General features: G+C 42.5%; 2 protein-coding genes across 3 annotated transcripts in view; one reads left to right on the forward strand and one right to left on the reverse strand.

Annotated features, from left to right (window-relative positions):
- Positions 1–2748: 2748 nt before the first annotated feature.
- Positions 2749–11095, reverse strand: PURG (purine rich element binding protein G). Of its 2 annotated transcripts, none has more exons than XM_083421219.1 (2): positions 10749–11095; positions 2749–8662 (listed from the first exon to the last, which is right to left on the reverse strand). In XM_083421219.1, the coding sequence occupies exon 2, from the start codon at positions 8647–8649 to the stop codon at positions 7636–7638; it is 1014 nt and encodes a 337-aa protein (XP_083277345.1). In that variant the 5' UTR covers positions 8650–8662; positions 10749–11095; the 3' UTR covers positions 2749–7635. The 2 variants fall into 2 exon arrangements, with proteins under 2 accessions (XP_083277345.1, XP_083277346.1); XM_083421220.1 differs by having other exon boundaries at positions 2749–8535; positions 10749–10866.
- A 143-nt stretch (positions 11096–11238) lies between these two features.
- The window catches only part of WRN (WRN RecQ like helicase), a 62143-nt gene continuing 51722 nt past the window's right edge, over positions 11239–21659 (forward strand). The window contains exons 1-7 of the mRNA XM_083419441.1: positions 11239–11363; positions 12201–12297; positions 12884–12999; positions 13467–13612; positions 16384–16532; positions 18901–19050; positions 20605–20677. Of these exons, the coding sequence (XP_083275567.1) occupies positions 12235–12297; positions 12884–12999; positions 13467–13612; positions 16384–16532; positions 18901–19050; positions 20605–20677 (697 nt within the window). The 5' untranslated portion in view covers positions 11239–11363; positions 12201–12234. The remainder of the gene's footprint in view (positions 11364–12200; positions 12298–12883; positions 13000–13466; positions 13613–16383; positions 16533–18900; positions 19051–20604; positions 20678–21659) is intronic.

A 21659-nucleotide genomic window follows, 5' to 3' on the forward strand; every position in this document is an offset into this window, starting at 1 on the left:
GAAAAACTGAGGAAGCAGAAACCTGCATTCACTTCACAGCTCTACAGTTTTTTAAACTTTTGAAGCAGAGGGAAAGATGGGCAGAAAACTAATTAAGGGTTAGTATTTTTGCTTCCCAGTGAAGCTTCAGTTATCTTGCAATTGTAAGTTAGTATGAATTTACCATTTTAAATATCTCAAGTACATTTATTAAATTTTCAAGTGTTACAATAATAGAACAGTAAACCGCCCCCCCTCACATCTGGCAGAGCAGTATCTTAACTCCATATTCTGCTCTTGCTTTCTAAATCAAGGAATCCAGAATCACAGATAACATGTACTGCAGAAATGGCACTAAATAAAGACCTGTCCTGTTGTCCTTGTCCTAGGCAAGTTCCTCCCTCTCCATGATGTGTTAACCAAAGTGGTGCTTTGTGAAACCAGGGTTTGAAGTGCTCTTGCAAACCTTAGTTAGCACAATGTAGGCTTCATCCTACAGAATGACTAGCAGCAATGCAGATTGAAATGACAACATGGTTAAGGTAATCTATGAAAAGACGGGACGATTCATGCAAGGAGGGAGTACACAATGCGACAGCACACTCCTGATCTCAATATGGTCAGATCAGTAAAGTTATGGCTGCAGTGAGATTTTGATTGCTATCAATCATGTTACATTTGAAACATATGAATGCTATCTCAATAGCTATTCTTTATTTGTGTTTAAGCAAATCATTGAAAGTATAAGAAATAAAATAAATGAATCTATCAGATCTACAGACTTAAAATTCAAAGTGGCCCTGGAAGTAGCGTTAGCGTAAAAACCTACATGTAGGATTGCTCTCAAAATTAACCTTGCTTTGCAAAACCACAGCAAAAACCCACTCACATAAAAATCCTCAATGGTGGTAATGAAATAATTTCAAAAACAGTGAAAGGATTGCAACTTTCATATACGTACAGTATTAAGAAAATCTCCTGCACTTCCTTTACATGCAGATTCAAATGATGACTTGCGGACATTCACTAAAAAATGTCTGTTACCATGTCATCAAACTTTACTGAACCACTTGACGATTACCATACTATATGTCAGTGGAAATTCCAAAATTGTTAAGCTAGCTTGAATTAGTTTGTATATAATTCTCAGGAAATGTTCAGCTGTAATAGGTCTGTTCTAAATTATGTTTTGGATGACTGGGAATAAGTCCTCTGCTCATGCACTCTCTTATCTCACTAGTTAAGTCAAGAGTACAAAGAGAAACAACTACCTGGTTTGGGCAAGCTACATCATGCTGGAGCATCCAAACCACAGAGCTATACTATGCACAAACCCACAATTAATGATAAAACCTCCAGCTGAAAACCAGAATTTTACTCCTCAAACTGATCATGAAAAGGGAGGATAGAGTGTAAAGCAGAGATGGCTAACCTGTGGCCCCCCAGAAGTTGTTGGACTCCAACTTCCATCAGCCCCAGGCAGCATGGACAATAGCTGAGGGTGATGACAGTTGTAGTCCAACATCTACAGGGGCAAATGTTAACTATCCCTGCTATAAACCATTGTTGCTCAGGGATGAAAGGAGTCGTACACCAACAATATGACTCTCTTTTGGTTTGGGCGATTGGAAACGTGACATCTGAGCCAAGCTTATTTGTAACAGCAAAAAGTTGCTTAGAGATTCTTCAGCTAGCACAATATCAGGCGGGCATTTTTCTAGCTTAAAAAACAGAAAATACCTAGGTATGGCATGTCACATGTTTTCATTCCACTTCAACCAAATGAAATATTTACTCCGGTTCTTTACTGTTACAAAATGTATTTAGGAAATAAAAGTGATTCTGAAAACAATGAAATGGAAGAAGCAAATCTCAGTTTGGACATTGCAACAAAGATGATGATGGAAATGTTTTACATGCACATACAAATGAATTTGAACCAGTATGTTGCGATTATAAAGAGCTTAATTTAATCAAATTGCAGCTAATTTACAGCAAGAGCTAAATAATAAACTAAATATATTGCTACTCCACAAATTGCTATAGCTTCAATTAACATGGTTATCAATAAATGATCATCAGTCCCTCCTGAACCTTGCTGGTTCTCTTCCCTATGGAGTTTTTAAACAATTTAAAAATGCAGAAAATTTCACTAACAAGCATATAACGTTAAAAGCTCCTACCAATCTGCATCCCAATAAAATATCATGGGTGAGAACAGGCATCCACTCATGTAGTGGGTCCCCCCCTCTCTTCCTCCATTAGCCCCTCTGTGTGCCCCTAAAACTTGTTCCATATGGTTGAGGGATCCTCTGGAACAGATTTAGGGGGCAGGCTGTGGATGGAGAGGGGAGAAGAAAAACCAAAAGTCCTACTGCATAAGCAGCTTTCCATTGTGCTAATGGGTGTATATCACTGATGTTGCCCCATGTGGATATAGTATTTTGGATCGTTCTTAAATATCAGCACTATTTTGAGACTTGCAGTTCAACTATTACATGAAACACTATGGTGTTCCTCCCTAAGGCTTCGCTCTACAGCTCCCATCAGTTCTAAGCAGCTATGCCAGTGGTCAAGGATGACAGAAGCTGTAGCCCCAAAACACCTAGAGGGCATCAGGTTGAGGAAGGCTACACTATAGCATCCAATATTACACCTTCACTCTGCACTTTACAACCTCATCTTATATTTTAAGAAGCATTTTTGCTGCTATTTTTCTTTCAACTCTACTGAGAGGCCTGCCTCCCTGTGTTTTTTTTAAAAAAAATGTTTTCTTTTGAAAATATGGGGTAACTCATAAATTAAACAGTTTGGTGAGCTAAACATTTACCTGAAATTTCTGTTTGTACAAAAGTTGATTTTTAGATCGTATTTTTAAATTCAGAAATTCAGATACAGAGATTTCAGGGTCAAAGGCTTAATATATAATGATGGGCGATACTCAACCATCATTCTGAGACCAGACCAACTGAAATCAATAGGTTTACTTTGAGTTTGATTAACATTGGATATCAGCCAACATGCATATGGTAAAGATATAATCGCTGCAAATATCTTATTAGATATATTAAGGGTGATATTCCAATTGTGTCTGACCACTAGCTGAACAGAATTTCCTTTTCTCTCATACCTGGCAGACCCCCAGATATTCACCAAATCCGCTTCCAAGGGTTGGGAGAGGCTTTGGAGCAGATCTGAAGTGGGACCTGAGGGGGTGCAATAGGGAGGATAGGGGAAATTCTGCTTGTGCAACACTGGGTACCGCCCTAAATCTTAGAACCGATTCACACTGTCCTTTTTCCCCTTTATGCAAGAGCTTACAAACTGCTCTAGGGTATACACTTATGTGGGGAAATGTGCTGTAAACAAGTATTCCACAGATATAGTCAAGAGTGATTCATGTTGTTGTGTTTGCTCGGGGAGAAAAGGTTTTGTTATGTCCAAAATAACCTAGCCTTGTTGGTTTATTATCTGAACATATATGCTACTTTTCCTCTTGTGAGTTTGGGCTGGCATCTAGATAAGGATGGGTAAGGTGCTACTATCATCAGCCTGTTCACAGAAATCTAAACCTAGGTTTAGCAATGTTAAAGAAGAGACTTTGTTCGTTTTGACGTGGAAGGGCGTGCTGCTGATGAATGGAAGATGGAATGTGCTATAATTTGTGTGCAAACACATAGCATGTGATTCTCATATTTTAACGATGTGGTCCCCTTAAACAGGGCTTTTTTTCAGCCGGAACTCAGTTCTGGCACCTCTTAGGTGGGCTTCATTGCCATTATAAGAGAACAAGGGAAGCGTTCATGGTGAGTTCCGGCACCATTTTTTTCTAGAAAAATAACACTGCCCATAACATATTAATTGCAAATTTAACTAAATTGAAAACGTTAAGAAGTTTTCCTTGGAATACGATTGGAGAATTACCGTAGTCTACCTGATACTTTTAAACTACTACAACAGTAACACTACTCATGTGTGAGAGAAATGGACAGTGAGAAACTGGTCCTTAGAACAGCAGATGCTTAAGAAAAAATAATGATGTCAATATGAAATAGTATCTCCATCTTTTTTTCTAGTTTTTAAATCTGTCTGGTTTTGACACGTTAGATATCTTTTATCCCACTCTTTTAAGTATAGGAATAAGGATGGTTTTTCTGCAATTTTTTTCATCAAACTTACTTGCTTTGCATGTTAGTGTAATGTGCTATATATTTTCATAGAATTGGTGCAAAGTACAGTCATTTTAACTGTCCTGCGGAACTCACTTGTACAACTGTTTTGTGATAACAACTTTCTAGGTTTTTACTTGAGCAAAAGAGCGGCTACATTATATGAGATATAGCCAGCACACGTCACTTACTACCAACCTGGTGTAAACCACATAAAATTTAGTCCCCAAAAAGGACTCTTGATGGAAGGAAGAGGAATTATGTGACAACACTGCAAAACTACAGATAGGAAAAAGTTATTTAACCCACATCTGCAGCAGCTGCAGTAATAAGTTACTTAAAAATCTATTGAAGTATCTGAGTTTCAGAAATGTTGATTATTCAAATCCAGTGAGAAATGTACTCAATATTTCTGAAAAAAACAGGCCACTAATATTTTGAAATTAATTTCAAAGTGGTGCCTGCTCTATTCAATCATGCCAGTGTAATTTGATCTAATCCATAAAATAGATCACTGACAGACATATATGCAGAAAGCCATTTTTATACTGTTTTAGAGTATAATATTGAAACACACTGTACCAGACCTGTAGCAGAAATGTGCTTCTATTATTTATAAAATATAAAGTGCATTATTATCAAAATCACAAAACTGACAGACTTTCTGTCTGGACCATAGTTTTAAAAGAGAGGTCAGGGCTTTACTGTAAAATTCTCTCATGAGAACAGATAATTCAAGAGGTACAAATTGATTTTATCCACCCGGCCCTCCTAGATTTGTTTTTGGCCACGCTTTTTAGTGCAAATAAGCTTGTGTTTTTCTCAAGTTTAAGGGACATGGCATTTTTGGGGTGCAAAGAATAGTTCTTTACATTATAACAGACCCTTCTGCAATCACTACATGTTATTGCCACTCTCCAAAGATGGGGATGTACTGCCAGGTGTAAAATGAATCTATTTCCCAAATTACCATTTAAGCTCTGAACTTTGTAAATTGACTATATAACCCTTGGATATGACAATATGAAAGAAGCAGTTGCTTCCAATGGATAAGCCAAAATCACTGTATAACTGTATATAGTAGATGGCCACTTTACAGCTCATGTGTAGTCAGTCTCAGATGCTCACATGCGCATTTAATCAGTGCTTTTTTCCCTTAAAAAATGTTTAGGGGTACTCTCGTTTTGACTCAAGAAAATCACCATTTTATAGTTTAAATGGGGAAAAATAAATACAGTAAATGGACGAAAGTACGAAGATTCACAAAATGTTTAGGGTTATGAGTCCTCCTGTGTCCCCCAAGAAAAAAAAGCACTGCATTTAATTAAGGGCATAGTTGATCTGAAGAAGACAACAACCTGCACCTGTAAACAGATGAAAACTGAGTCTTGTTTAGTGGAATGGGGATACAGAAATTTGGAGTGGGGTTGAGTACAGAATCCATGGCAAAATCCAGAAAACAGGATTTAGATACAATGATGAAAAATTGCACATGCCAATGTATAAACAAATATAAATTCTGACTGAAGCGTAAAGATACCACTTCACAGCTATTTCCTTTTTAAAAACAGGGAAAATGCCTTTTTTTGACAACCAGTTAGACAATTTGTATACTTTTATCAATTAAAAGTTTATATGAAGAATGCAGGATATTTCAGTGAACCATATTTAACAGGATAGGGTAAAGTTGCCATAAAATTCCAATAAAAACGTATTGACTGATATAAGAATTAAACATGTTGCATACTGAGGGGCAAGGGGAAGTTCCTCATAGTGAGACCAGAGTTGTGAGAATGTGAGCATCAGGAGTTTCTACATTCATGGATCCTGTATTTTGGAATCCAACAATACTACCATTACTATAGGCATTGGGACGTGCAGCACCAAATCAGCAATATGGTAATTTAGGCTTAGACAACTCACTATAATTTTAAAACATCACAAACAGTACATAGAACTCTTTCATTCAGATGTCTAATTTCTACCCCCATAACATCTCTTAGTATACTTTTATACTAAGATGAATGTATAACCTTTCAATGATATCATGGCCCAGTAGGCCACTACTAATTAAAATAACCAAATTGGAAATCTTAGTTTTAGGTTTTACATTACTCATTAATTGTTATTTCTGAAACTAGACCAAACACTGAATAGGTCCACTTTTTATATATTGGGAAACTCACCTAAAACAGTGAAATTAAAGTCCAAACATCTTTTTCCCCTTCTCTGTCACAACTGTAACACACATTTCTAAAGTTCCTTTGGTGATTTTGGTGCAAGTTCACTTTTTTCTTTTCTTTATCAATAATCAACACAGAATTCTCCATTCATCATCTTGCTATTTTAAAAAAAAATCTTCTCATGATTGGAACTCTTGTCTCTAGATATCGCTCTACAGATCAAGATGTAACTCTACAGCATTAAGCTGGAGGATCATGGGTTAATGATTTAACAAAAGAAGAAGTGCAGATTGTGGCCTGCAATAATAATATAGATTTGAAATGTAAGATTTAAGGGAAGTGCTGATAGCTGTTATTGAATGCTTCAACTGCACCAGTGTGAAACCAGAGATCTGTTTTGTACCAGTTAAGTGATGCACCAAAATCTCTCAAAGCATTTTCATAAAGTATAAAGATAAAAACAACATTATTCTACTACTTTTCCACATCACATATTTAACCTCCTTATTTTGAATTTTAATTCCAACTGTAACCACCTACTAAATTCCCACATCACAGCAACTTGCTGGAGCCCCTTAACACCACAAATACAAAAATAGCTTTTGAAATGTTGCAACATTATTTAAATAAAACTCTCCTCACATGATGTAAGCAGTCCATACAAATGGATGATTCATGATAAACATTACCCTCAAACAATCAAACATGGATTTATATTGTTGGGACACTTAAAATTAATAGGTTATCATAAAATTAGGTAACCATGAAATTACTGGCCAATACACTATAGAGGTTTGATCCCCCCCTCCCCCACGCTTCCAAGATTTTTACCATAAAGTGACCAGCAGATAGTTATTCAAAGATACCTTTCCCAATACAAGTATTTAAAATTTAAAGATCAGTTTTGGTCATAAATGCTCTATGGTTAGTATTAGAAGACATTAATTAGATCTGCCTTACTTGTATCATGTTACACTGCAACACAAACCTGATACAGATTCTTCTAAAGGTCGTAATAAGAGATTTAGCACTATTATACACAAGTAGTCTTTGAAGACCACGAAATTATTGGAATTTTCAGAATCATTGGGTGGTTAATTATTCTCAACTATTCTGATAGAAATCACAGAGATATTACTGGGTATAATTTAATATGACAACCAAACCCTTGTAATATTTTATATATTGGTGTTATCTAACAACAGGGAAGAACTTACAAAAAGAAAGGCATCTTCTTCCAACAACTACGTATCAGTATCTGTAGCCAATTTTCTATTTTGTTTCTTGGCCAGTTGAAATACATTCTAATCAAGACCCTCTTGTTCTTCACCACTGTCCCCTCTTGTATCCATTCTTTTCTCTTTATGGCCATTGTAAATTCTCCTCATCTCCTCTTCATACTTGATAAAGTTTTCCCCAAATCTTGTCCATGCTTTGTATGGGACAGTGATGGTGTTACGGTAGGGAGGCCTCACTTCACTTACCTTCAAAAAAATACCGTACCTGTTAGACCCCACATCAAAGTAGAACCTCTTGTTGTCTACCCTGAAGGAGGTCCCTTCTGGGAGTTCAGGAGGCTCATCACCTCCGCTCCTCCTTTCTTCTATGTCTCCTTCACCATACTCTTCAATGAGCTGGACCAAAGCATCCCTGAACTCAATCATCCCCTGTGCTGGAAGGACAATAGTTTGTTCCTGTCCCAAACTGTGACCAAAATATCCTATCATGCCTGGTCCTCTAATCAAGGTTTGTCTAATCCGTAAGAAACGTCCACGTTGGTTCTCCTTCAGGTCTAGGTAATACTTCCTATTGTCCCTTTCAATATACTCAGTTTTTAAGACGCTGTGAAGATGCTCTTCTGAGCCAACTGATGCTGGAGGTGATGGTGGGTGATGGTGTTGCCGTCTTCTTGAATCTTGTTCTTTGCCATTACCGTGATCATTCCGATGACTCTGGCTGCCTTTTAGGCCCAAATGGGCATAGTGCTCTATGAAATCTCCCAGACAATCCTTTAGCTCAGAAGCTACTGACAAGGAGAGAGTCAGCTTGCTTTTCCTGATATTGTCCTGCCTGCCTCTTCCTATCCAGACTTCTGCTATCTTCAGAAAGCGGCCTCGGGAACTCTGTTTCACATCCAAATAAAACCTCTTTTTTTGGATGTCCACTCTTTTGGAGGCCAGCTCCTGGATCTCCATGCAGCCCGCCTGAGAAGAGGAGGCAGGATAATGATACTGCTGCTGGGACTGGGAGTAAATGCTCCTGTGTAGGCCAGAGCCCCCCACACTCCTTCCTCCTCCTCCTCCTCTGCCTCTCTCCATCTTTACCAATCAACTGAAAACAACAAATATATGACAAAGATGCATAACACCATAGACATCCAGCATGCCTATTCTGCTTTCCCGGCAATAGCCTCTCTGTACATAATTAATTTCTCTAGAAAGTTGCTCCACTAACACTCCTCTTGCCTTTTATTCCAACCCACAGTACTGTGGGAGCGAGAGAGAGAAACAGATCCCGTTCAACCCATAAGAGCTATGGATGTTACAAGGGGCAGGGAGGGATTTGGAGCCTTTCCTGACAGGGATACATTGTGGTAAAAGCTTCACATGCAAAATTTCTGAAGGTTATTAATAATTTTAGAGAGAGCATAAATCTTAAAAGAGAAAAGCGGTGATGTAGGGCTGCCATCCCCCTGCCCACCTTCACTGGCCCTGCTTGTGCCTTAAATAGCTTCCCGGCGTATAGAAACTTTCGCCAGCTTTTCCTGGCGAAGGGACTATTATTTAGAAGACATCTGATAGCAGCCCTGTATTGGGGAGTTTTTAATGATTGACACTTTACTATGCTTTTTACATGCTTTGTAAGCCGTCCAGAGTGGCTGGGGGAAACACAGCCAAATGGGACATGTAATAATAATAATGTGGAGGATTCCCTGGTCCTGAATGGGGTAAATGTGCCCCTGAAGGACCAGGTGTGAAGCCTGGGAGTCATTTTGGACTCACAGCTGTCCATGGAGGAACAGGTGAAATCTGTGTCCAGGGCAGCTGTTTACCAGCTCCATCTGGTATGCAGGCTGAGACCCTATTTGCCTGCGGACTGCCTCGCCAGACTGGTGCATGCTCTAATTATCTTCCGCTTGGACTACTGCAATGCGCTCTACGTGGGGCTACCTTTGAAGGTGACCCAGAAACTACAACTAATTCAGAATGCGGCAGCCAGACTGGCGACTGGGAGCGGCCGCCAAGACCATATAACTACGGTCTTGAAAGACCTACATTGGCTCCCAGTACGTTTCCGAGCACAATTCAAAGTGTTGGTGCTGACCTTTAAAGCCCTAAGCGACCTCGGTCCAGTATACCTGAAGGAGCGTCTCCACCCCCATCGTTCTACCCGGACACTGAGGTCCAGCACCGAGGGCTTCTGGCGGTTCTCTCACTGCGAGAAGCCAAGTTACCGGGAACCAGGCAGAGGGCCTTCTCGGTAGTGGCGCCCTCCCTGTGGAACGCCCTCCCACCAGATGTCAAAGAGAACAACAACTACCAGACTTTTAGAAGACATCTGAAGGCAGCCCTGTTTAGGGAAGCTTTTAATGTTTGATGTATTACAGTATTTTAATATTCTGCTGGAAGCCGCCCAGAGTGGCGGGGAAGCCCACCCAGATGGGCGGGGTATAAATAATAAATAATTATTATTATTATTATTATTATTAATGATAGAAAAGCCTTCATTTGCTGAATTTCAGCATGTCAGGACTGGGAAAGCTCAGTTGGCACAACACGAGGCTCTGAATCTCAGGGTCAAGAATTTCAGGGTGGTGGGTTCGAGCCCCACGTTGGGCAAAATATTCCTGCATCGCAGGATGGCGGAACTAGATGATCCTCGTCGTCCCTTCCAGCTCTATGATTCTAGGATACAGGATCAGGGCCAGCAAAGAATGAAAGAAAAGGTAACCCTATACCAGCGCCCCTCTTCTGAAATTTCTGCATGTGCTGCTGCTGCCGCCGCCGTTCAAGGCACAAGGTAGCATGCATGCCCTTTGTTGGGGATGTAAGATAAGGGGAAGGGGAAACCCCTGGAATAAAGGCAAAATAAATTGCCACCCTTCCCGATTACGGGCCTTCCCGCCACCACAAGCCTCTCTAACTGCTCCGCTGTCTCCCCCCCCCCCCGCGCCGCCCTCGGCAACAGCCTCCCAGGGTCAAAGCCAACCCCGCTTTTTCTACCTGCGGGAGCAACCCCCACCCCTCCACCTGACACAGCAGGTGACTATTCCCACGGACACCCCCTCATCTCCTCAGGCCGACAGACACGGCGCTCTCCGTGCTGTTGGGGGGGGGGATGGGGAGGGAAGGATCACCCGCCGCCATGACACGCAGGCGAGGCGGGCGAGGAGGGAGGCAGGCGAGGGGATACTTACTCCATCTCTTCAGCCGCTCCTCGCCTCCTTCCTTCCTTCCTCGCTCGCCAGCTAGCCAGTCAGCCGCCGCTGGCCCCCGCAGCGCTCGCCTTCCCCGCGCTGCCGCCCGCAGGGAGCCGGAGAGGAGCATCCCCGGCCGGGCAGGTCCTACCGCCCGTCCGGCTCACCTCCCGCCTCCCGCCGCCGCCGCCTCAGGTCCGTTTCCTCCGCCGGGAAGCCGGGACGGAGCCCGCTCTCCGCGCCAGTGGACGGAAGGAGCAGGGCGACGAGCGGGGAGAGGGGCCCGGGGGTTCGTTTCCCGTCGCCAAAGCCTACCAGCCTCCTCTCCCGCCTCCCCTCACAGAACCGCAAACTACAAGCCCCAGAATGCCGCGCGGGCGTCAGAGGCCGGCGGGCGCGGAAAGCGCTACGCGCATGCGTCTCACCTCATTTCACCTTCTAGAGTTGACAGCTGCGGAAAAGGGAGGGAGGGCGAAGGGATGGGCTGGAGAGGCGCGGTAAGCGACGTCATTCTGTTGCGACAGTAGCGTCGGCGGCTCGTGACGGCTATTTAGCGGGTCTGGCGGGAAAGGTTGCTAGGATGAGGGTGAGGATCCCAGGGAAGGCTTAGATCAGGTGAGTTGTCCAACGCCGAGCCTTCTTCGGACTAGCAATGTCTACGACTGGGTTGAATAAGGTTGTATGTACATGCAGAAATTGATTGTGTAACTTCTGAGCCCTTTGCACTAGTTCCATACTCGCATAGTTACTTCAGTTACCCCCCCCCCCCAATTTTACTGGGCTTCCCCAGGCACTCTGGGCGGCTTTCAACAAAATACTAAAATACAGTAATGCAGCAAACATTAAAAGCTTCCCTAAACAGGGCTGTCTTCTGACTGTATAATAATAATAATAATGATAATGATAATGATAATGATAATTTATTATTTATACCCCGCCCATCTGGCTGGGTTTCCCCAGCCACTCTGGGCGGCTTCCAACTGAATATTAAAAACAGTACAGCATCAGATATTAAAAACTTCCCTAAAGAGGGCTGCCTTCAGTTGTCTTTTAAAAGTAAAATAGTTGTTTATTGCTTTGACATCTGGGAGGGCGTTCCACAGGGCAGGCACCACTACCGAGAAGGCCCTGTGCCTGGTTCCCTGTAACCTCACTTCTGTCAGCGAGGGAACCGCCAGAAGGCCCTCGGCGCTGGATCTCAGTGTCCGGGCAGAACGATGGGGGTGGAGACTTACTCCCACATAAATGGGACTATGATTGCAATTTAACAGTTTCCCCCTTTGAATATTTTACGGTTAAGCAATATCTTTTCTTTATATTATTTACTTATGTGGAAAACTTATATTCTGACTTTCCCCCAAATAACTGATTGGAATGGATTGACCTATGCCACACCAATCATTTCATATTAGACTGAGCCAAGTTGCATGCTTGTTATTTCTTCTATTCCAGTTAACATACAAATCCAAACAAATTTGATAGGAATATGGATTCTTCATCAAATAAACTACCTCAGTGGATGACTGAACAGGCCAAAGGGGACAAAAAGGTAAGGAATGGGAATATGCTTGATTCACACAAGAGGACAAGAACAAAAACAGCAGTAAAAAGTGGCAGACCCTGAAATGCAGCACTGATTGTACTTCTGTGTGCAGTTTCTAATTAGCAAATCACATAGAATTTTTCCGTTTCACGGAAAAATGTAAAACTACTGCATTTCTTAGATTTATTATGTCCCAAATAGTGTTGATGTTAGCTTGATACCATTGCTCATGAGGACTGGGTGTTGTGATTGCCTGACCTGAAAAGTATTCCAAAGGAACAGTCATCAGTAACTATCCTTAAGGTTTGCAGTAGTGGAGATTGAGTTGATGACATGGCATGTGGTGACATAGCAAATAATCTCTGTGTTGGAAGATGTATATGTTTTATATATGCGTGGGTCAAAGCATTTTCTTGGTATGCATTGGTTGCATTAACTTCTCTAATTACCTATCAACATAAATTGTTGGGATGCTTCTGTAACCTGGACAGGAAGGCAAGCGCACTGTGACCTGTGCCAGTATGATTGATCTGAAAAACCATTTCTTAAACATCCTTTACAGCAAGCTCTCTTTTGCATTTTTATGAACCAGAGTAATCCAGTCCATCGGAGTGCCCTGGAAGACAACCTTCCCTTCTTAGAATTCCATGGTTCCGTTGTTTACAGCTATAATGCAAACGATTGTTCCTTACTCTCAGAGGATATTGCGTAAGAGACTGAAAGTTTAATTTAAACTGCTAACCCTATGGCATCTCATTTTTGTAAGCTGAAAAAAAAATATGTTCATTAGGCTGTTATAGACAAATCTGATCCAAATGTGGGAACCACCTCCAAAATCTAGGAATAAGGGCCATTAATTGAAAGAGGTATGATGTCCTCAATATCCCCCCCCCTCTCTCTCTCTCTCTCACACACACACACAATGAATCAATCAATTAAAAAAATGAAGGACAACCCCCCTTGCAAAGATTTATACAGTCTTGCATGTCAAGTTAGTACTAAGGATCCTTGCAGAACTGATAAAATAGTCATGCAGTATTTCTTGAAGGAAGAAAAGACACTAACAAATATTACCTGTGCAAATCTATGCCCTCTAGGTTTAGAAAGGCTTGCTCCTGAATAATCCTGCACAGGATAGCACTGTACTAATCCTGTTAATACCTTTTATCTTTTAGTACAACCTTATCCTATGGAGCTGCATTAGGATTTGACATTGAATGGCCGCCATGCTACACTAAAGGGAAGGAGGGCAAAGTTGCTTTAGTCCAACTCTGCGGATCTGAACAAAAGTGCTATTTGTTTCACATCTCTTCTATGTCAAGTCAGTACTGTGTAGTTAATCTCTCAACAAATTGTACTTGTTAAGTTGTCCTTTCATCTAAGCTGTAGCTCAGTTTGTTTGCTTTGTTGAACACAATTTACCGTATTTTTTGCTCTATAAGACACACCAGACCATAAGACGCACATAGTTTCTGAAGGAGGAAAACAAGGAAAAAAATATTTTGAATCCCAGAAGCCAGAACAGCAAGAGGGATCACTGCTTTCGCTGTGCAACGATCCGTCTTGCTGTTCTGGCTTCTGGGATAGCTGCACAGCCTGCACTCACTCCATAAGACGCACACACATTTCCCCTTACTTTTAGGAGGGAAAAAGTGTGTCTTATAGAGCAAAAAATACGGTATTTTGTAAAGCAGCAAAAGGCCTGCTCTCACAATAGTAGGACGATTTGTACCCTGGCTGTCCAAACTCTGTAACCAAGAAAAGCTGGACTTGCTTAACTTATGCAATGTGAGAACCATCTTGGTGGATTTCAGTGTTCAGGGAGGTTCTGTAATCCTTCCCACAGTGGAATACCGGTCAAATATATAACTTGATATAACTGTACCATGCGGTTCTACTGCAGAATGTATAGTACAGACTCATGCTGAGTATTTTGCAGTTGTGGAGGGAGAGAAGTTCTCACTATGTCAAGTGTGATGTCTACCTGAAGGGATCCTGATCTCCATGTTGCCGAGTGTGATAATCTTTTCCGTTGTAGCAAATCTGATCAGATTTCTTTTCAGCCAAAATATTGTTTTTATTGATGTGTAAACTGGAAAGTTCACAGGTGTCAGTTTAGCACAATTTAAATTGCTTCATTCTGTTGAGGGAGGAGAGAGTAGGATTCTTAGTGCAGAAGGAAGTACAGTTGGAATTTATCATTTCACAGCATATCTCTGCCTGTACAGTTCCACTACTTTTATTTCCCAGATCAAAAAGAAGCAATATCTGGAAACGGGCATTCAGTATTTTTCTGCTGTGTAGGAAAGACATGCTCAAATTTCCTGATACTGCTTTTCTTGGTTCCCAGGGCCTTCCAGGCCCAAAGTGGTGGCAGAAAGAAAATATTATAGCAGCTACTTGTTGACAGTGCTTTAAAAAAAAATCCTTCTTCCCAGGGACGGCTGGGAATTGTAGCTCTCTGAGGGAAATAGGGGTATTCTAACTCCTCTCTGAGGGACGCGGGTGGCGCTGTGGGTTAAACCACAGAGCCTAGGACTTGCCGATCAGAAGGTCGGCAGTTTGAATCCCCACGACAGGGTGAGCTCCCGTTGCTCGGTCCCTGCTCCTGCCCACCTAGCAATTCAAAAGCACCTCAAAGTGCAAGTAGATAAATAGGTACCACTCTGGTGGGAAGGTAAACGGCATTTCCGTGCGCTGCTCTGGTTCGCCAGAGGCGGCTTGGTCATGCTGGCCACATGACCCGGAAGCTGTATGCCGGCTCCCTTGGCCAATAAAGCGAGATGAGCGCCGCAACCCCAGAGTCGTCCATGACTGGACTTAACAGTCAGGGGTCCCTTTACCTTTTTAACTCCTCTCTGCACTCTTGACAAACTATATTTCCCATGTTTCTTTGGGTGACGCCATGAATGTATAAAGTGGTATCGTAGTGCTTTAAATGTGGGGTGCTGGTGGGACCAAAAACTGTGTGGCTGTTCCTGAACTGGAAAAATTTGTTTTGGCTGCAGTTTTCTGTTCCTAGCAAGGGATTTTTGGGGACACCAATTCCTCAGCTGCTGGTGTTACTTCTCCTCACTTAGGTCAGGAAGTTTGGGGAGGTGACACTGGTTTCTTCATGCTCGTTTCTTTTGCTTCCACTGAGCCTGTGAACCGAAGCTCAGTGCTTCAGATTCAGTGCTATCCATTACCGTATTTTTCGCACCATAGGGCGCACCAGACCATAGGGTGCACCTAGTTTTTAGACGGGGAAATTAATAAAAAAAATCTTCCCCCCCCCCCCAGCCCCAAAGAGCAGCTTACAGGCTGCGCACAGCTATGGCACAAGCCAAGGCAGTGAGCGGGATGGATCCCACTGGCTGCTTTGGCTTCCTCTTTAGCCATATCCCCGGGCAGCCTCTCCCTGCCGGAGGGGTTGCGCGCGGCTATGGAACAAGCCAAGGCAGTGAGCGGGATGGATCCCGCTGGCTGCTTTGGCTTCCTCTTTAGCCCCGCACATTCCCTCCCTGCCAGGAGAGGTTGCGCAGGGCTTAAGAAGCCATAGCCCCGTGCAGCCTCTCCCTGCCGCAGGGGTTGCGCGCGGCTATGACACAAGCCTGCATTCGCTCCATAGGACCCACACACATTTCCCCTCAGTTTTTGGAGGGGAAAAACTGTGTCCACTGGAGCGAAAAGTACGGTATGTATCAATGCATACACAGTACTTCAACTCTGTAGCTAATATTCATGTCTACTTTCTGTTTCTGGGCTGAACCTAAGTTCTTTTGAATTTATGAGCTGTATCTCTAGATCAGCTTGTGAATATGGTCAGAATTCTCTTGGGAGGAAGGGTGGGGTAAAAAAAATATGTAATGAAATATTCTGTTGTTTATTCAGCAATTCTAGCTGAAAATATCTTTTTTTGGGGGGGTGGGTAGGTAATTTAATGTATAGCTGCGGTGGTGCAGCTGTGATAGAGACCAGAATAACATATAATTTACTTCTTTCTTTTTTTAAAAAAAAGCATTGTGAGAAGCCTACGGTTACATTAAATAGATAGGATATATAAATTCCTTAAGTGGTTATTTTAAAAATGTGCATTCTTGATCTTTTCAGACTTTCCTTTGGCACTAAAAAAATTGCTTGAAAGTAACACTATTAAAAAAGTTGGGGTTGGTATCGAAGGGGATAAATGGAAGCTGATGCGTGATTTTGAAATCAAGTTGGAGAGCCTTGTGGACCTGGGTGACCTTGCTAATGAAAAGGTAATAATAACTGACTCTTTGTTATTAGAGTGGATACTCAGCAGAGAAGTTATAGAAAATCAGCTATGTAGGCAAGAAACCCTGTGCTGTGTATTTAGACTAACATTGCTGGATGAATCTCCTGCAGCTAGTGATATCTTAAATTTTAAATGTAAAACACGGTAAAATGAAAATGGATATCCCATAATGAGATCCTTTTAGGATCAATGTTCATATTGTGCCAAATACTTCCTTCTCCTTCGCTTTTGCTTATTGGACTGTATTTCCATTCTGCATTATATGAAGCTTTGTGATTTTTAAAATAATAATAATATTGAGGAACTACTATGGGTGCTGGCCTCAGATCAGCCTAGTGCAAAGAATTCATTTCCCAGACTATGAATCTATAGGAATTTAGAGAGACTTGAGAATGGACCGTCTCAGTAGCTAGAAATATCACTTTCCATAAATCTGGGATGAGCCTTCTTGCTTGTCACTTGAGTATTGTTTAGCCAGGGTTCATTGAATTCTCATGTAATGTGTTGGGTTTCTGGAACTCCCTGCTCCAATGACACAAAACACAGAAACATATGCCTTATACTGAGTCAGACCAATTGCTCATTTAGCTTAGTATTGTCTACACTGACCCACAGTAGTTCTCCAGGGCTTCCAGCAGAGGTTTCTCCCAGCCCTATCTAGAGATGCCAGGGATTGGGCCTTTGGCATGCAAGGCAGAGGCTCTATCACTGAGTTATGGCACACCGAGCCTTATGTGATGAATTTTTTCAGCTAATGTTACAGAACTTTACTCTTTACTCTTACCTTTCCCGCCCCGACCTGGCCACAGTGATCCATGCAACGGTCACCTCCAGGCTTGACTACTGTAATTCGCTCTACACGGGGCTGCCCTTGAAGCTGTCCCAGAAACTCCAGCGGGTGCAGAATGCTGCAGCGAGGCTCCTCACGGGGTCTCTGCCTTGGGAGCATATTCACCCAGTGCTTTTCCAGCTGCACTGGCTCCCGGTGGAGTACAGGGTCAGATTTAAGGTGCTGGTTTTGACCTTTAAAGCCCTTCACAGCCTAGGAGCTTCGTACCTATGGGACCGCCTCTCCCGGTGTGCCCCACGGAGAGCCTCAAGGTCCATAAATAGCAACACCCTAGTGGTCCCGGGCCCTAAGGAAGTTAGATTAGCTTCAACCAGAGCCAGGGCCTTCTCAACACTGGCTCCGACCTGGTGGAACGCTCTGCCTCATGAGACCAGGGCCCTGCAGGATCTGATTTCTTTCCGCAGGGCCTGTAAGACAGAGCTGTTCCGCCTGGCCTTTGGCTTGGAGCCAATTTGATTCCCTCCCCCTCTTTCTTTTTTCTTTTTCCTTTCTCCTCCTGTGATGAGGCTGCATTTTAATATTTTAATGTTTCTGTATTTTAATTGTTGTATTTTAATCTTGTTTTTAAGTTGTATTCATTCAACTTGTTTTTATTATTGCTTGTTAGCCGCCCTGAGCCCGGCCTTGGCTGGGGAGGGCGGGGTATAAATAAAAAGTATTATTATTATTCAGCTGATACATCTATTCATTGTGGCACACTGTCTTGCCAAATGCAAGGTGGTTCTTTTAAAAGAGATTCAGAACCAGTTCAAAACACGAGTGAGAAGAAGGTTTTATTCCTAAACAACAAGCAATATATACATATTGCACTTTTATCTGCAACTTGGAAGCCCTCAAGATGTGGCGAAGTGACTCCCCCAGGTAGCCTCAGTTTGCACGGCCCTGTAGCCAATCAGTCCGTGCACAAACTTCTGAAAAACTCTGGCCAAGCCATCAGATGTTATAGCTTTCTCCTCCCAATGCCCCACTTTCCAATAACAATTTCCAACATCACAGAAGGTTCCCAGCACTGTCCTCCCAGACTGATTAAGGCGTACGTGGGGCTTCACCACCTCACCACTGATTAGGACATCAAAAACTATTCTCACACCATCAAAAGCTTAACAGCTGCGGGAGGACATCAGAAACTGTTCTCACACCATCAAAACCTTAACAGCTGTGAGGGAGGGGGAAGGAACAGAGACAGGAAGGGTAACCATGTTAGAATCACTAACTCCTTGATAAACATTTTGTCTTCTGGATGGATTTCCCATACACACACTTAATTGCAACGTGGCTCATGTTAAAGGTAGCTGATTTAAGGTTTCGTATCCTGAAATTCTTTCACAGCTTATTGCTCCACTTAACCTCTGCTTTAAAAATTAGCGTGTTCTCCGAACGCATTTTAAAGCTGCGATTTAGATTTATTCCATCTCTATCTGAAATATATCACTGTGCGCTTATTATCTGATGTAGCCTCAAAAACAGCTCGCGCTTAACGTTTGCAATTTATTTTGTTTAGCTCAAATGTAAGGAGATATGGAGCCTGAACAACCTTCTGAAGCATCTGTTCCACAAACAGCTTTTGAAAGACAAATTGGTCCGCTGTGGTAACTGGAAGCAGTTTCCCCTTACAGAGGAGCAAAAGCTGTATGCCGCCACCGATGCTTATGTATGTACTAAGAAGCTTATATTTTTCTAGGTGACGTCTGGCAGTATGCAATTTGCAAGCTTACTATGGCCTGGTTTGGATGATCGGCTTAATATGCCAAGATGTGGATGAGCCTTGTGTCTGAGTACACAGCCCCTACCCTCTTACTTTCTCAGCGTCCCGTGAATTAACCCAGAACTCTACTGCCAGGCATAGTTTCCTGTTTGATCCTACCAAAGACACTTTCCCTTGCTAGTGCTGAAGTGATCTTATGTAGAGAGCAGCAGCCTCTCCTGTCTTCTATAAACCATATCCCAGAATTGCAAAGTCACATGGGGGATATGGAGCTGAGTGTTGTTCCTTGATATTTGTTGGCACCATAACATTTTGCTTTTAAAAAGTAGAAGCCACTGATATGGGTGAGAATCAGTGGTTTTCGCCAATGTTACAGGCTCCCTCAATTCTCTGATTAAAAGAAGTGTTAAACTACACAGAGGGGACGCGGGTGGCGCTGTGGGTAAAAGCCTCAGCACCTAGGGCTTGCCGATCGAAAGGTCGGCGGTTCGAATCCCCGCGGCGGGGTGCGCTCCCGTTGTTCGGTCCCAGCGCCTGCCAACCTAGCAGTTCGAAAGCACTCCCAGGTGCAAGTAGATAAATAGGAACCGCTTACTAGCGGGAAGGTAAACGGCGTTTCTGTGTGCGGCTCTGGCTCGCCAGCTGCAGCTTTGTCACGCTGGCCACGTGACCCGGAAGTGTCTCCGGACAGCGCTGGCTCCCGGCCTCTTGAGTGAGATGAGCGCACAACCCTAGAGTCTGGCAAGACTGGCCCGTACGGGCAGGGGTACCTTTACCTTTACCTTAAGCTACACAGAAGGTAGAGAGCGTATTTCTTGGAGGACATCCCAGCTACATAGGACTGGGCTGCCAAAAGGAAACAGAAATGGCTTCTGATCCAATCTGGAAGCTTCTGGTCATAATTAACTTCATAGAATTCTGTATTAACCACGCATCGTTAATTTTGCATGAAGCTGCCTGCCAGTTAAGGCCATCATTCTCTCAGTATCCCTGTTGTCAGAGATCAGGCAGGTGGCATCTGTGGGAGGGGTTTTCTCCATGGTGGTGCCTTGACTTTGAATTGATCTCCCCAGGGCTCCTTGCCTAATGCTTAGACTAATGAATTCTAAGTGCCAGGCCAAGATCTTATTTCCATGGGCTTTTAATGACTAGTTACCTTTTTGCTGTCCGCTGAGATCCCCCCCCCCCGCCCCCACTTTTTATTTAAACTGTATTAAGCTGTTTCCCTGTTGTTTTATGGTTTTATAATTTTTTAAATTGTTCATTATTGTTATTTTAAATGGTATGCATCCTTGAAAATTCTTGTTATGAGTTGGAACATACTTTTTTTAAACAAATAAAATAGTTGTTGCGCAGTATTAAAAGAATGTTCACTGTTAAGATGCTAATCAAAAAATTTTTTTTGAGAGAGAGATAGGTAGTTTTAAATTATATGGACTGAGAAAAAATGTTAAGCATTACCTTTTGCATTAAAAAGTTCTCTTTGCTCTTATTTTGTAGGCTAGCCTTCTCATTTACGAAAAACTGGTGAACATGAGTACTTCTAAGCAGATGCAAATTAGGGCAGAAAAAGGTGAGCTTCAACGTAAACCATAATGAGCTTCTACCCATCCCCACTTTCAACTTCTGTTGTCTTTCCTCTTTTCCTAAAATGCATTGGACAACGTGATAGACACAGTTAATAATAATAATAATAATAATAATAATAATAATAATAATAATAATTTATTTATACCCCACCCATCTGGCTGGGCTTCCCCAGCCACTCTGGGCGGCTTCCAAAAAAATATTAAAATACTGCAATACATCAAACACTAAAAGCTTCCCTAAAGAGGGCTGCCTTCAGATGTCTTCTAAAAGTCTGGTAGTAGTTGTTCTCTTTGACATCTGGTGGGAGGGCGTTCCACAGGGCGGGTGCCACCACCGAGAAGGCCCTCTTCCTGGTTCCCTGTAACTTGGCTTCTCGCAATGAGGGAACCGCCAGAAGGCCCTCAGTGCTGGACCTCAGTGTCCGGGTAGAACGATGGGGGTGGAAACGCTCCTTCAGATATACTGGACCGAGGCTGTTTAGGGCTTTAAAGGTCAGCACCAACACATTGAATTGGGTCCATGAAACAGGCTGGCAAGTAATGGACCCGCAACTGCATGTTGGATGAGTTGCCGTTTCTGAGCATTCTTTGGAAGCGGCTACATGTAGGCAACATTGTAGTAACTCAACATAAAGGTTAACACTGCATTATTATTATTTATCAATAATTAGGACTTAGGTGGTAGACTCACTTCATAGCAAGGATGTGGTGATTTAAGAATGACCAGAAAGATTTAAGCATGCATATGAAACATGTTAGGAGAATTCTGTGCCTCTCTGAAAAAGCCCAGTGGAAGCCCATTTAAAAGTAATCATTGCAATATCCCTTATTTTGCGAGCAGGCCTGAAATTTTAAGAGAAGTAAATCGCTATTAAAACAGTGAATTTTACGTTGTTGTTGTTGTTGTTGTTTCAAAGCCAGGTAACTGGAAAAGAGCACATAGTGGTTGGCAAAAATAATGTTCAC

This window comes from Podarcis tiliguerta (assembly GCF_965153285.1).
Source record: "Podarcis tiliguerta genome assembly, chromosome: 17".
Classification (NCBI taxonomy): domain Eukaryota; kingdom Metazoa; phylum Chordata; class Lepidosauria; order Squamata; family Lacertidae; genus Podarcis; species Podarcis tiliguerta.

What these genes read in the sequence shown, in the direction of transcription:
- PURG (XM_083421219.1), bottom strand. Translation starts at nt 8,649, where the DNA reads ATGGAGAGAGGCAGAGGAGGAGGAGGAGGAAGGAGTGTGGGGGGCTCT.